We start from the raw sequence: 15,468 nt of genomic DNA on the forward strand, positions 1-15,468 counted from the left end.
TTTATTCCCACCCAAGATGAATGTAAAGCCAGATACTAAAAGGGCAGAAATATTTAAAGGAATTTTAAATATGCTTCCAAAAGGATCTATAACACAGCAGACAGATCACCCATTGGCTTTCTTCAATACCATTAAGAATTCAGGGAAGTGGCACTAAAAATAAAACACTTGGTGTAACGATACTCATCAACAGGCTGCATTCCTACAAAAAGAAATGCAGTCAGCCCTGGTCTGCAGCCAGAACCAGGGCAAAACAGCACAGGAAAGGGAGCTAGTGAAAAATTACTTTGAAGAAACATAAATAAGTCTTTAGAGCCCTACTACACACAGAACGAGAGAAGTCTTCAGGATTTGGTCAAACTGAATGTAGAAATGCATTCTCTACGTGCATCCTTTATCTGAAAGAATTGACCATTTCTGGATTTGGATCTGCAGCCCTAAATGTGATGATTAGATCATTTGGAGGGACCTGCACTGCAGAAGATTAAACATACAGCAGGATTACAAAGCCAAGCCTAAATTAGCAGAGCTTGTGAGTTCAACTGCAAACAAGAGAGGTGCTGGAGGGAAACTTCCAGCAGAATAATGCATTTGCTCATTATGCCTTTGCATAATCTCAACTTTCTTTGCACAGCTATGGAACGAACAAATACCCACAGAGAGGAGAAACTTGGCAAGCCTCAAACTCTCTCAAGCACAAACCAGACAGTAATAAAAGCTTTGATCACATCCCTATGCTGTACAAAGTCCTTCCTTCCCTTCTATGGTCAATCTGGGAATACTTAGGCATGGAAACAGACGGCCACACAACCCACTTTGCTGCATCTACTTATCAAATCAGCCTTATCCTCCAGGTGCAAAACCATTTCCCAACAAAATGCAGCGCTGTGGCACCTGCCAGAGCCCTGGGAAGCACACACCACATGTGAGTCAGCCCCTGCACCAAGACACTCTTCCTGCACCACGCAGCCACACCACGCGTGCCACGCCAGCTCCATGCCCTGCTGTTGGTACACAGGGATGTCCTCCCTGACCTGCAGTCCCACCACCCCTTTACCAGCTTTCATCTGCTTCCTCAGCCATTGCCTTGCAGCAAGTAGAGTTCTCTTCTCCTGACCCAGCAAAACACTTTTAAGGAAGCAATTGAAAGTTAACAGAAATCAGAGCCTGCACTTTAATATTAAAGCATTGCATAGGACACAACAGATGTCCCTCTGGACAGTGGGTTAGCTTTTTTTATGTCTGTCCATGATATTCTTGCTCACTTGATCCTGACCACAGCCCTCAGGTTGCACAGGTGATGGGCTCCTAGGGATTCAGATATTCAATGCCTGGCCACCAAATATGAATTACTGAACGGATTTACCTGGTGTTAAGGCTGAGAGCATGCAGAAGAGCTCTGCAGGGGCCTCAGCCCCACTCCTCTCCAGCTCGCCGGGCTGCGGCATGGGAAAGTACCCTGCACGAGGTGGCTGGGGTTGTCCTCCATGAGCCTACAGCAGGTTAAACCTGGGAAAGGTTTCTTGTTCCCATTGGGAAACATCAAATATCAACTCTGAGATGTGTCATTGGCACGAGGGCTGAGGCCGAGAGCCTCAACACCCCCATGCCCTACATGAGCTGCATCCAGTCTCTTGTACAGCCTAGTTTTTCCTCCACGTCTGTGTATAAAGGAGAACAGCAAAGTTACAGAGCTGAAGCTGTCACTTTTAAAACTATGAAACACAAGTTGCACCTTCAAAATTTCTGTAGCCACCAGGTATGGGACACCCACAGCCCGTGAAGCTGAGGACCCAAACCCAGAAGGACATAGCCCTGTCTGAAGCACCCACATCACCATCCCTAGGGCAGAAACCCACCCCACGGGGAGCTCAGCAGTAACCAACCAAGCCGCACATAGTAAATCCTCATGATGATTTGCAGAAGATGAGGAAGGACAAATTAAAAAAAAAAAAAAAAAAAAGGCAAGGAATTCTCTCTCCCTTTTGTGGGGAGGGACAGATCCAGGTTAAGAAAACTCTGACCACTGACTATCTGGGGAAAGGCATTCCACTGAACTGGTTAGGCAAGGGGCTGCGGGAGGACGGCTCGCTCAGGGGCATGAAAAGAAGGTATGTACAGGGGGAGGGGGACAAGCTACTCCATCACTCAGGACAGCAGTCCTGCTCCTGCTGGTGAGGTCCCCGGAGCCCTGGACACACTGCTGGGATGGTGACAGGAGACCAGGAGACTTCCAGACTCTGCAAGGCCCTCAAATAACCCTTTTATCAGGATGCTGCCTGGTGAAGTCCATAGCCCAAAGCAGCTTCATTTGGATCCAGACTAGTATCTCTTAGCATCGGTGAGCAGTTTAGAGGACTTCTGAGGGACGGTGAAGGAAAGCAGTTTTGCACCTGTACAGCAGGCTGACAGCACGCTGCGAGGGCTCCAGGGCAACGCAGGGGTTATTGCACTGCCACACGCTTGTTCCTAGAGAGAGGTCCCCAGACCTCTCTCCCCATAGCTCCAGGGCATTTAATCAGTCGGGGGGGGGGGGGGGGGGGGAGGAGAGATCATATAACATCACCTGTTTTCTAGCACTGCAGGAGACAGCCTTTGAGACCAGTGTTGCTCTTGAATGTGGGGAGCTGGCCACCACCCCACCAAAGACCCCACAGTTGCTGGCTACATCCTTGGTCAGGGAAGAGGCTGGGGACCACCTTATTTGGTGAAGCCTAACAAATGGCAGGCGGCCCACAAGGAGACACATTCGACTTACCTTCCTGGCCATCCGCAGCTCCTTCCCACGCCAGGGCCATGGCAGAGACTAAATGTTCTCCGCACCCACAGGGACCACCAGCCCCTCGCTCCAGCTATGCAAAAAGGCAGATCTCTGCTGGGATTTCCCAGCCTGTCTGTGGTTAACGCCTTGGGAGAGGAAGGGGCACAGCCGGCAGCCTCACAGACGGGCCACCCAGGACATTGTGAAAGAGCCGGTCACAAGGCACACGACCAGGGAAGGCTGCTGACTGTCTAATGTTACACCAGACCCACAAACCATCTTCCTGTCCCCGACAGGTCTTTTCATCCCAAGGTAGTGCTGATCACTAGTTTCTCTTACCCCTTTCTTACATGGGACAGAGGAAGAATATTTCTTTCTTAAAAAGAAGAGCCTGAGAACTGCAAGGTCTCAGCTCAGCAAGAGACAGAGCTGTAGCTCAGATGAGAGAAGTTCATTTGTAATGCAACCTTCTCCTCCAGTTCTCTCCCCAGATAGTTGCTTTTTCAAGGCAACAAACACCACTGATGGGTGTTCAGCAAAGCAGGACCCATGCTCATTTTCCAGCCCACCGGTGGGACAGTTTCTTCAGGCACTGCTCTGAACACTGTAGCTCCTTCCCCACTGCCAGCTGTTGTGAACAAGCAACTGCACCCCTAAAAATTAAATAAAAAAAAAAAAAAATCACAACTCTCACCAACACAATTCTTGGGATCAAGGATGGATATCTTTAAAGCTGAAAGTTTCACTTTTCAGCCGTAAGTTGCAAGAAGGTGCAGAGCTTATTTTGAATGCTGATTGGGATTGCCTTAAAGTCCACGGAAGGACAATTGCTTTAAATAAACCAGTCTTAATTGCTTTGCACCTATTTAAATCTCACATGGTGGTACATTTTGGAGAAAAGCTGGCCTTGCTCTTTTCCTAAGACAAATCTAATAATAAAAAGCACTCTGCCTTGATCTCACCGTTCATCTCCCAGGGCCCCTCTGTTACTGCTACATTCCTTTGTGTTTATCTGCCCTCTTCAACTCTGTGCTGCAATCAGCTGCGTGCGGCACCTCGTGTCTAGAAGTGACATGGCTGAGGTTACAGGAGAGACAGGTGCAAGGGGAGCTCTTGCCCCGAAGCTATCCAAAGGAAAAGAGAAGCTGGAGGGGAAGAGGGTTGTAAGGTATTTCAGATTAAAGCCGACAAACAGCAAACACCTTGCCCCAGGCTACACATTCTCTGCCAATGCAAGCTGCAGCGGCTGCGAGCCCCAGAAACAGCAAAGCAAACACGGACTTCTCTGCAAGGGGGAGTTGTCACCTGTCAAGGATGTTTGCAAATTTATAGGGAGGTGGTGGTGGTAAGGGGAGTAAAAAGAGCTTTCCTCCTTTTAAAAGACGGGCTGTTTGCACAGGTTTGCAATGCATATTTTGCTTTGTAAAGGCTTTTGTGCAGCACTCAACTGAGCGAAGGTGCTGTCTTCCACTGAAGACAAACTGGAACATTTATTAATGTACATACATTAATGTACTCTGAGCCACTGCCTTACAGTAAGGGTGAGGATGGGATGGAATTTCCCTGCTCCCCCTTTGGCTTGTCATATCTGTGAAAAACACTTCTTAAAGAAGTCACCGTGCAGCTCAGCCTCTTCAGAAATGCCTCCTGCAAGGCTGGAATTCAACCCATCATAAGCAAGAAGTAACTGCACAACAAAAGGTGCCTTTCCTCCTCTCCTGCCCCAGTGCTCGCTTCAGCAGTGCTCAGAGAGGACAAGAGGAAGGGATTTTCTATTGATGTTTCACTGCACCACAGACGGGAGAGAGAGACTCTGAACAAGGGCCTCAAGTGAGGCTGCCAGCTACCACAGTGCTCTGCAGACAGCTCAGAGGAACTGGAGATGGGGAGGCTTTGCTCGCACTCAGTGCAGCAAGTCCAGGTTTGGGCATGGAAGGAGCAAAGTTTCTGCTGATGACCTTTAAACTGTTGGGGATTGTTTTTTTAAGAGGACTTAGTTCAAACAGAACATTACCACCTATCTTGAAACATAGGAGCCCCTCTAAACATGGAGAATCTTTTGGACTAGCTATTGAAGAGACACCATTTTACTGAAGCTGTGCTACAGTGCTAGAAAAAGCTGAGAAGTGGCCTTTCAGATCCAGATGCCGATTGAAGGCTTGCACGCCATTCCCCCGCACCCAACCTGAATGCAGAATCAAAAGATAACCAGACTTGACATCAGTCGTTTCTCCTTCTGCACTCAGAGTAGCTTCACCACATTAGCTGAGCAGATACCCAACCTCAAAGTGGCCTTTTTACCCGTTGCAGTCTTGCAAGGAAAGAGGAGAGCACCACAGTCTCCCCAGCAGTCAGACCAGAGAGGCAGTAACAGGTCAAACCTTCTGGCACCAGGGACTGCAACCAGCATGACCTGGGAGCCCTTTCCTTGCAGATGCGATCCTCCAGGTTACAAACACTGCCAGGCAGACTGCCAACACACCTTGGTTGAGCACGTTAAAAATGGTGGTTGATTAGCCAGGGAATTAACTGACACAGTTTCTCAGGATGGAGACAGAGGAACAAGAAAATTTACAGACACCAACACAAATTTCAAACCACACATGATTTTTTACACCAAAGTATACAAAACCCAGGAAGAGCAGAAACAGGACACGAACAGCTCAAACTCCTGAAATATCTCCTGCTCCAGCCTACAAGAATAGCACCTGGCTTCTTCACCAGAGCTATTGCTAAGAAAGAGCTGGTCAGTTTGTGCCAAAGGCAATGAACTAGCAACCACCAGTGCTTTATCTGCAGTCCAGTCTCGAGCCATACTGGTGAGACACCCATGACCAAGACCTGTTACAAACACTCTCTGGCTTTGCCTACCTAGAGACACAGGAGGCAAAAAAACCAACCATGGTCTGAAACCAAGTTTTTGTTCATACCTGGCTTTCAAGAAAAGCAAAACCCGTGAAGAACATCCTCAAGCCCCAGCCCTTGGTCATCAAAATTGCAACTGTGCCCAGAACGTCAACTATTTTAACGCTGAGGCCACATAAAATAGCTCTAAGCAAGGAGAGAACAGAGACAGTTGAGCAACCAGGCAAGTGCAAGAGACTCCTCAGCTCTTCTGCCTGTTTAGCTGCCTCATCCCTCTCTCCTGCCATTGCTGCAGCAGGAGAGGAGGAGCAGCTAAGCAGTCAGCCTGCTCCCCATCGCAGCCCCAGGAAGGCACAGAGGAGCAATGCCTTTCCACAGGTCACACACCGTGGAGTTCAGTCACACTGCTGTTCACCACCACCAGAGTCACTCGGCAGAGCCATGCTCCCAACCAGCTTCTGTGGGTGGGACACAACAGGCAAAGCGAGAAGGAACTTCCTTGGTCAGAGGCAGTGGCCACAGCTCCTCCACCAAGAGAGGGAAGATGGCCCCGGAGCAACGCAGCAAGAATAGCTCCAGCAAAAACTCCTCACCTGTCCCCAAAGGTTAAGGAAGTTCTTCTCACTACTCACCCACATTGGGTCATTCAGCTCTGTGTCCTGCACCCGGACACAGTCCATGCTGATCTCTATTTTGTTTGTAGGACCGTTTTCAGATGGGCCATCGATGAAATTCAGATCGATCGGCTGAACCGAGCATATTGGTCTGAAAAGAACAGAGTAACGCAGTTAAAATTGGCCACATTTTGTTCACACCCCCCCCTCCCCCCCCAGGGTGTCACCCAGGACTTAGGCATGACCATGACCATGTCTCAGGACAAATAAGTAAGTACTAGTGAACAACTACCTCATCACCTGCTATGCTAACAGCAGCCCCTGAACAGGAGAGGGCCTGGAGGGACATTTCACTTCCCTGACCAGAAAAATGAGGTAAGAGCGCGGGAGTTAAATCACAAAGACAGAATTCATGGAGGATTTATAGCAGTAACTGTCCCAGCATCAGTCATGGCAAGTCAGGAATGGGAACAGAGTCAATTTTATTCCTTCAACGGACCTGACAGAGTGAACTCTACACCATCCTCACCTTCTCTCCCTCCCTGGCATCAGCAAAAGAGGAAAACATAAAGCCTGGACATAGAGTAACGACCCCATTTCCTTAGGAGAAAACGCCAGCCATCCACCTTAAGTGACCATGTGGTGGAAAGCAATCAGTTTAGCAACCAAAGGTCTTGAAGAGGGTCAGTGTCACTGGTCATCTCTGCATTCGGTCCCCATAGCCTAGATAAAGAACCTCTTGAGAGCTCAAGAGCTGTCAGTCATCACAGACTCATACCCACATCTTCTAATCAACAGGTACAGAAGACTCCAAAACCCCCAGCATCCATCCCCTGAGCAACCTAATTACAGAGCCAACCTGTCCCAAAATGCCTTCTTCCACATAAGGACTACTTACTGTTCCAGGAAGTCCCAGATATGCTGGAGCACCTCTGGGCTGAGGAATTCCCGGGGCTGTGAGCCGTGGGACATGGCCGATCGGTAGTAACTCTCCTTCCAAGAGAAGTGGCTCGGAGTTTCTACAAACCTTAAAAAACAAAAGCAAAAAAAAAAAAAAAAAAAAACAAACACCAAAGAAAAGAAAGAAAGAAAAAAAAAAAAAGAAAAACACACACAAAGATATGTTGAATGCATGAGCCCAACTCAACGAAAACCCATAAATAGAAGCTATTGTGTGAAAAAGGAGACACACTGAATGCCTGGAACATTCACAGCTGTACAACACACATTCCACACTGCTGCAGATGCTGTATTTAGACGGGAGAGAATTTGGCCACCCTTCCCAATAAGCTAAATACCCCTCAGAGTCCACTAGGATGCTGTGTCATAAGAATCCCAGAGGAAAAAAAAAATCCGCCTTCCATTTTATCTCCAAATAATCAACTTTCCATATAAAGCAGGTAGTCTTTGCACCAGGTGAAGCACCTAAGTGGTGTGTGATTCCGCTCTCCCTGGCTGGTTGACTCTAAATTGCACGCCCTTGGATGATTTAGGTGACTTGTCCTACACCCAGCCACTGTAGCTGAGGTCTTGGACTAAAATAAGTATTTTTAAAAAAAAATTGAATAACAACAATAAAAAAATCCTCTTTTTGCTTTATTTTCTATGGAAATAAGTTCCATCACATCAGATTATATCTGCTTGTCTACTGCCTTCTCACCTCTGATAATTTTTGAGCCTGACCGGCTGATTTCTGCCAGATCTGCTAACTACCTTGGCCATTTTTATCCCCTTAAGCTCCCACAAGCCTCACAGAAATAGGTGGGCCCAAGAGGAGCAGTGACGAAGCCAGAGCACTCGCGCCTTCCACAGCTGCACATTCTCATCCCACTGGCCAATTTCTAAATTCAAACACAGCAGCTTTTACACCCGTGTCAAAATACTCAACGGCTGCAGGGATGTAAGGGGGGGCAGGAGGAATTTCTCGAGTATATTTGCAGTTGACAAAAACTCTGGGTTCAACTTAATGAGAGTACGAGGCAGGTGACCGCCTTTCCTGCTACAAGGATGGGGGCAGCCTGCAAAATTTTCATATAAAAGAGTTGTTTCAGCACAATGCAAGTGAATGGCTGTGCTCCCTGCCAGGGGAACGGCTATGGCATGAGCCAAGGTTATAAATGGATTCCAAAGAGAATTTGACTAACATTTGGTTTGGCACATTTTGGTGCTGTTTAACACAATGGTCTAAACAAATTGCATGGAAGACCAATTTATTAAGCTGCCAAAATTAAGGAAGAGTGTTTCAGAGGGAGGATTGCACTACAGTTGTCCTTTTCCTCTACTTTTTCCTGAAGCATCTATTTCTGGCTGCTGTCAGAGAGGGATCTAGCTCTCTTTACTGAATTTGTATGGCCTCTTATGTTTTGTGGAGGACTCTGGTCTGCAAAAAGCAGGGCTTTCCTCACCTCTGCTGCCCACAGAACTGCATGCTCTCTGAAAGGAGCAGACCGTTTTCCTAAGCTAACAGAAATCAAAGTGGTTTTGGCCCCCAGAGCCATAGCTGAGCATGCCTTAAAATAGGTGAAAGTATCACTTCAGTTGCTCATCCTTTTTGTGATTAACCAAAAAAGCCAACATCCTGTTTATGAACAGCCAGAGACAAATACAAAATTCAGAAGCTAATAGCTCTGTCTCACAGATGTGAGCACGTACCCACACTACACATGTGAATAAATAATCACAAATCCTCCAAGAACAGCAGTTATCCCACAAAGTACCAGAAATTACTCCTTTCAAGCTTTCAGTATGGTAAGGCACTTTCAAGAGTGTCGTATTGAAACCCAGAACAGAACTGGCCTAAAGCCTGCTATACAAGCTGGGAACCAATGCTACAACAAGCTTTGGAGGAGAGCAATGGGGAATGCATGCTCCCCAACCCACTCTGCCACTAAACCCACGGACCCCAGGCAGCCGGTCCTGACCTCCCAGGAATGGGCAGAGAAATCCCACAATGGGTTCTTGCAAACCACCAAAGTGCTCACTTTTAACAGTTATTTGCCATTTATGACAACTGCCCTTGACTTAAGCACTAAAACCCACTTTTTAGGAGTTCAATGCAAAGGTAGCGACAACAACCATCCACATCAGCTCGTCACTATGTGTACAGGAACCATCTTTACCAAAAAGAGTTATTACAAAACAGACCTTCCTCAGAGATCTTCACTTTTCCTTCAAACAGTCTCAGTGCAATGAGGTTTCTACATGCCATGACAAGCCCCAGCTTTGGTTCACAGCTGCACAAAGTCCTAGGTCTCAAGAAGGCAAAGCAAGCAGAATAGCTCTGCCTGCTCTGGCCCTTGTGGTCCCATTCAGCAGCAAAGCAGAAGTTACTTCTCATAAACCTACCCTGACCAAGCACTCTTCACAGTGCCCACAGCCTGCAGTGCAGGAGAGGAGGGAGGTATCGCTGCACAGACTGATAAAGCCAGGTTTGTTATTCTACACCTCTGAAGCTAACAGAGCTGTTGGAAAGAGTCACACCAGTTAAGGACACAACCAGTGCATCTCTGTACTAAATACAACTCCAAATTTCTCCAGAGAGAGGCATTTTCCAGCTGCATCATCTTTATCCCTGTACCCAGCCAAGCTCCTGGCTTACTGTTTCTAAGAAAAGCATTATCAGATCTTACCTGATGGCCAAAAAAGCACATTTCCCTATACCAAGCAAAAGAAGTTCCCTGGTTAATGCTTTCACAAAAGCAAAATTTGAAAGACTCCTTCAACACCTTTACTACCCATACAGCTCTATTTCCAAAGGAGGCTGCAGGATTAGGTGGCCAACCTTGGCAAGGCACCTGTGAGAAGGCTACAGCATTACAGAGATAGTGAGCATCGCTTTTTACTCAGGTTGGTGCATCCTGCTCTCAGGTGGGAAAGAGCTGTCAAGCTGCAAGAAAACCAACTTCAGTACAGCACAAAGCTGCATGCAAGCTAAACTGTCTCCTTCCCTGTGATCTTAATAAAATCTAAACCTAGTGCCTTTTTCCTTAACAAGCAGCCTTCAAAACAGAGGAGCAGCCTCTGCCTACTGAACAGCATACCTAAGTGTCCAAATTTGCTCTTCCACAAGAAAATAACAGTTAAAGCCTACACAAGATCTATACATAAATTTCACTGCTGTAGTTAATTGTCTTTTCCCACATCAGCAAGTGCTCTACCTTCAGTAAAATAATCCCGGAGTGCCCGAAGTTAATCACAAGATAGCAGGAGTTTGCGTTGTTCAAATTGCTCCTACCAGCTGCGATTTTTATTAACAGGCATTTAAACAATACCCCTTTTACCCACAACCACTCATCCTAAAGTGTATCGTAGGAGATAACACAGCCTGTAATACCAAACTACGGACAACAACAGGACAAAGCATGGTAGTAAGTCTTGTCTAGCTTGCCCTCTGCTTTAAGTCTACAAGCTAATTCCTTACATTAACTGCTGAAATAGTTGGCAGGCAGCTTGCCACAAGCAGAGAGCACAAACTGCACCAGATTGGAACCACAGAGGGATTTACAGCCGCCATCAAACTGCAGGCTGCATAGGACATTGCACCCACAAGCCCGTCCTTTAAAAACCACCAGATTATTGATTAACAGAAATAGCAGGTTAAATCTTCTCTGAGAAGCAGCACCTCACCAAGAGCACAGGGTTTCCTGGCACAGTGCTGGGACACTGCTCCTGAACCACTGAATCCCAGGACAGGTTTCAGCCAGCAACGCACTCCCACTGAGGTCTAGCTCAGCTCCGTCCTATTTATTTTGCTGAAGCAAGAGCAGCCCAGACTCCAGGTGAAAGCACTTTTTCAGATTCACTCTGTGAGCTGAAGCCTTGTGCACACTGGTTGTTCAGCTGCCTCCTGATCATTTCCCCAGAAGTGCTGTTACAACCCACCCCAGTGGGACTGCATCCCAGCTGATTCAGTTTGCCATCACACTGATGAGTGAGAGCTCTGCAAAATACGGCAATGAGAGCAACACACCCCTCTAGCTGTACCCACATAGCACTCAATTTCAGAGTCTCCCAGAAGGCTGGGAATGTTAAAATTCACCAAAAAAAAAAACAACAAAAAAAAACCCCGCCAACCAAAAAAACAAACCAAACCCCACCCCACCAAAAACCAGCAACCAAACAAAAAAGCCCTGGCAAGCACAGTATTTGCCTTTCATAAGCCTTAGCCCATCTGCACTGCTGTTGCCTTTTCCTGGAGCCGAGGGTCCCAACACAGGTGGAAACGAAGCTCTGACTGCTTGGCCCAGCACAACATAAACTGGTGGCAAACCAGAGAGAAGACAAGACATTTCTGCTCCCGCTACCTCACTCTAAGCACTTGCTTCCACTCTTCACCACATTCTCCCCCCTTCCTACCTTCACATTAAAGAAAAGCAACAAAGCAAACCAAAAAAACCCAAACCACTTTCCACACCAGAAAACAATAGCAGAACACTATTAAACTCCATTATTGCAACACAGCAACACTTCTGTCACCCAAAATGCCACCTTTCACTGCAAATGACCTTCCTTAGAAAGGGCTAAACCCATAACACCAAGGTTTGACTTACCACTGGGGAAAAGACACAAGCTCCTGAGGAAAGCAAGACCAAGGTTTGATATGGAGCATGCACAGCCCCTCCTCTGTAGCTTTAACCTTAAAGGCAGATGCCACCTGCTTTCACTGATATAGGGTTGGGTCTGTTGCAGGGTGCAGCTCAAGCACCACTGGGGCACATGCGTGAGTCCAGCAACCTCCTTCCAAAAAGTAAGAAAGACTGTTGCAACCAAGAGATAGCATGGTTTTCTCTGTTTTTTCATCCAAAACAGGCTTGGAGCTTCAACACTCTGAACTGCTCCTGGGTTAATAGTAGAGTTCATGGGGAAACCAGAAATTAATAAGGTATCTCAGTGAAGCTGCTGTGTTGGGTTTCAAGAGATCCAAGCACCTCCAGTTTTCTTTAGCTTCCCTCGGAAGCTGGAGCTTTGGGGTGGTTTGTGTTTCTCCCGCACAGTGTGCAAACTCTCGGAAACTGTCAGTGTGGTTTATAGATGCCAAACTTCAGGACTTGATATTGGTGTAAAGCCACAGTGTAAAGAGAATAAGTCTTTCACAGTAGGGGTGAGCAAAATGATTTGGAGCTTTTCTTTCTGCTTGTTGCCAAAGTTACAGGATGTTGCTTTCTGCTTCTCCCCACCAAATGTCTATCAGCGGTGTACAATTCTCTATCACTGGGTCTGTAGTCCTCAGTCAGTGGACAAGCAGATGGGGCCAGAGAAGTCTTTCTTTGTGGGCTACAGATTTTGCTGTTTTTTCACGAGATATATTCCTCTAAAGGACCTGTTAGTGGAGTACTTAGGAAACTTTGACACAAAGAGAAGAACATCTACTCTTATGAGGAAAGCACTTCCACGTTATACAAATGAACCCAAAGAATAATTAATAATGTCTAAATAATGATATCTAATATGGCTTATTTTATTCATAGCTCTCAAAGTGCTCTACAAAGGAAGACAGTGTAATTACTCCCATTTTACCTGTGAGAAAACTAAAGCACCTGGAGGTCACAGGATTACTCATCGTTACTCAGCCAGCCAGTTGTGCAGCCAGAAATACAACCTTGGTCACCTGAGTCCCAGTATGGTGCTGCTCAAAAAGGAACTAGTGATTTTGGGTGTCTAGATAGAGAAATTCAAAAAGGCCTTAATTTCTTCAGGTAGAGTATGCACTGTGCTTTCTAGAGCAAGAAACCCCCAAACTTCTTTTATCTTCAGGGACCAAAATGCTGATGCCCAGGAATGAAAATCAAGGCTGCAGAAATGCTGTGACCGGCTTTAAGCCACACTCAGAGTTCAGGGTGGAAGTAGAATTCAAACCCAGATGCCCAGACTGAAAATTAATCTATCTTCCTGAACACTTACAGCAGTTAACCACTTAACAGCCCTTAATTCATGCACAGATTAATATATTGGCCCTCAACCATCACAGGGTGTGGGCCAGATAAAGGAGTAAATCACAGAGCAGAGAAGTCAGCAGCCTCAGCTCCAGCTCCCAATCCACGTGCTGGTCCCTGCCTTCTCCGGTCACACCCTGAAGTGCATCAAAAGCAACAGTAAACAAATGATTTAAAGTTCATGAGCATTACGCTTAATTGCCTGAATCTTGGTGTTAGTTGTATTTTTAGTTCTTGAGTGGGGAGGGGGCTCCTTTTCGGACCGCACCGTTAAAACTCGAGGAACTTGGCAGCCCTCATCCTGCTGGAATTCCCCCCGCTCTGCATTTTAACACTGCAGTGATTTGTAGACATTGCTACCTAATGAAGCTCACAGCTGTGCGAGAGGAGAAGGAAGCGGAGTCTGGCAGCACGGGACAAGCGTGTGCCTGGCAGGCAGTGTCATCTGGAATTCCCCGAAGCGTGGAGCACGCTTGTCCCCCACGGCCGCATCAGCCAGCAAAGCACACCCTGGAAGCACCCGTGAGAGACCTAGAGAACCAAACAGGTTCATTGCCATAAATGGGGGGGCGGGGGGCACAAAAAGAAAGCCCATGGGTAGACAGGCAGGCTCTCACCCCCCTCAAAGAGGAGATGGCTGTTGAATTTCAGGGTTCTCTATTGCACCTCTATCTATGCCTCTTTCTGTGTTTACTTCATCAACAAGCAGGCCCCCTTCCCAGCATGAACTCCACTGTACTACGCATTTTCCCATTTCTTTCTCTGCCTCATGCCATATTCCAAGGTCTTGGCTCACGGTAGCCCAAGAGAGACTGACTCCCATCCCGGCAGAGGCAGGTCCTGCTGAACTGCACTCTCAGGTATTTATTTTCCTTTAGATTTCCAGCCCAGCTTTCAGATTTAGCTTTTTAAAATCTAGACTTCCAGCAACTTCTTTAAATCCTTCAGATTTTCCTCCCATATAACACCGCTTCTATGCGTTAGTCCTATAAAATATCTCTGGAAGGAGAGTGATGGATGCATAGGTTTGGAAGGGTGAATGTAAGGAATAGCAAACACCAACACACAGGATTTTTTTGAGATAGAATATAACTTTCACCTATGGTTCAACTGTCCATTCTTTTTTCCGAGATCTGACCTGCAATCTTACTGAAAAACATGCAGACAGCAGTATGGGTTATGGAGAGGGGCAGCTGAGAGAAAAGTGGTCCAGTGGCACAGAGACGTGCATTAGAAAATGAAAGAAGCTAACTGCCAGAAGGGTGAACCCTGATCTCAGAAGTAGCCACCAACCAAGGAGATGTGGGGAACACAAGAAGGAACCAGGAGTGACAGTGGCGAAGGGCTCTGTGACACTGCTGGTGGCCTGCAGCATCCATTGAGGACAGCCTAGGGAGGACTATTAACTTCTTCCTATTTTCTAGGCAAATTACACTTGTGTTGTGCACACCCTGTTTCGACTGTGAGATATACGATATTTAGAGGAATTAAAGCTGTTCTGTCGCAGAGGAATGCAGATTGCATGGCTTATAAAAACTCTGTGATCTGCTAAACTCTACTATAACAGTGCATCCCGATCTCCCTGTGATTTACATTTCTCTTTCGGAAACATATGTATGTGAGCAGAATGGAAAGGGGTAGGAAAGGATGGTTCGGCTTTCTGGTTGCTCTTTACTCAAGCCTTCAGTGCGCAGGCAAGACTGACCTATATCAAAGAAAGTGAAACTGGCTGCACAGAAAGATCCTCCTAATTCATTATGCTAAAAAACACAAGGGGGATTTTTTTCCTTTCATCATCTTTTTTCAGTTAGAGTCACCTTGAGTAAGACTATGCCCATAGTGGATGCAACATTTGCAGCTTTGCGGCGGCCCCTCAAAGCACGTTGTATCACCGCAGCCCTGGGCCCCACGCCAGTGCCCTGCTCCAGTGCTGGCAGCAGAGCTCCTTTGGGAGAAAAAGCACTGCATTCCCAGTGCTACCGTGCCGAGGGGTTCCCAGATTAGGCACTGCATGGCCTGCTCCCTGCAAACCACTGGGAATGGCTTCTGGAAGCAGAACGGGTTCAGAACGCTATCAGCAACCCCCGCAGCCCGGGAACCCACCGCATCTCCTATCTACATCTCATCATATCTGCTATCTACATGTCATCATTATCAGCCCGACAACAGTGACCACTTCTACATAATAGAGGCATTTCTTTGTCCTCAGGGCTTCAGGCAGCTAATCACTCCACCAGCACTAAAGGAACTGTCCCCTAATTGTTGGAGCAAAGTCACCTCTAATTTTTTTTTCCTC

The 15,468-nt window shown here is 46.9% G+C and overlaps 1 protein-coding gene across 1 annotated transcript in view; it reads right to left on the minus strand.

Moving 5' to 3' along the window:
* TP63 (tumor protein p63) overlaps nt 1-2,846 on the minus strand; it is an 81,698-nt gene extending 78,852 nt beyond the window's left edge. Inside the window, exon 1 of the mRNA XM_075157101.1 lies at nt 2,759-2,846. Within this exon, the coding sequence (XP_075013202.1) occupies nt 2,759-2,770 (12 nt within the window). The 5' untranslated portion in view covers nt 2,771-2,846. The remainder of the gene's footprint in view (nt 1-2,758) is intronic.
* Between the last annotated feature and the right edge of the window lie 12,622 nt (nt 2,847-15,468).

Source organism: Calonectris borealis, chromosome 9 (assembly GCF_964195595.1).
Source record: "Calonectris borealis chromosome 9, bCalBor7.hap1.2, whole genome shotgun sequence".
In the NCBI taxonomy this organism is placed as follows: domain Eukaryota; kingdom Metazoa; phylum Chordata; class Aves; order Procellariiformes; family Procellariidae; genus Calonectris; species Calonectris borealis.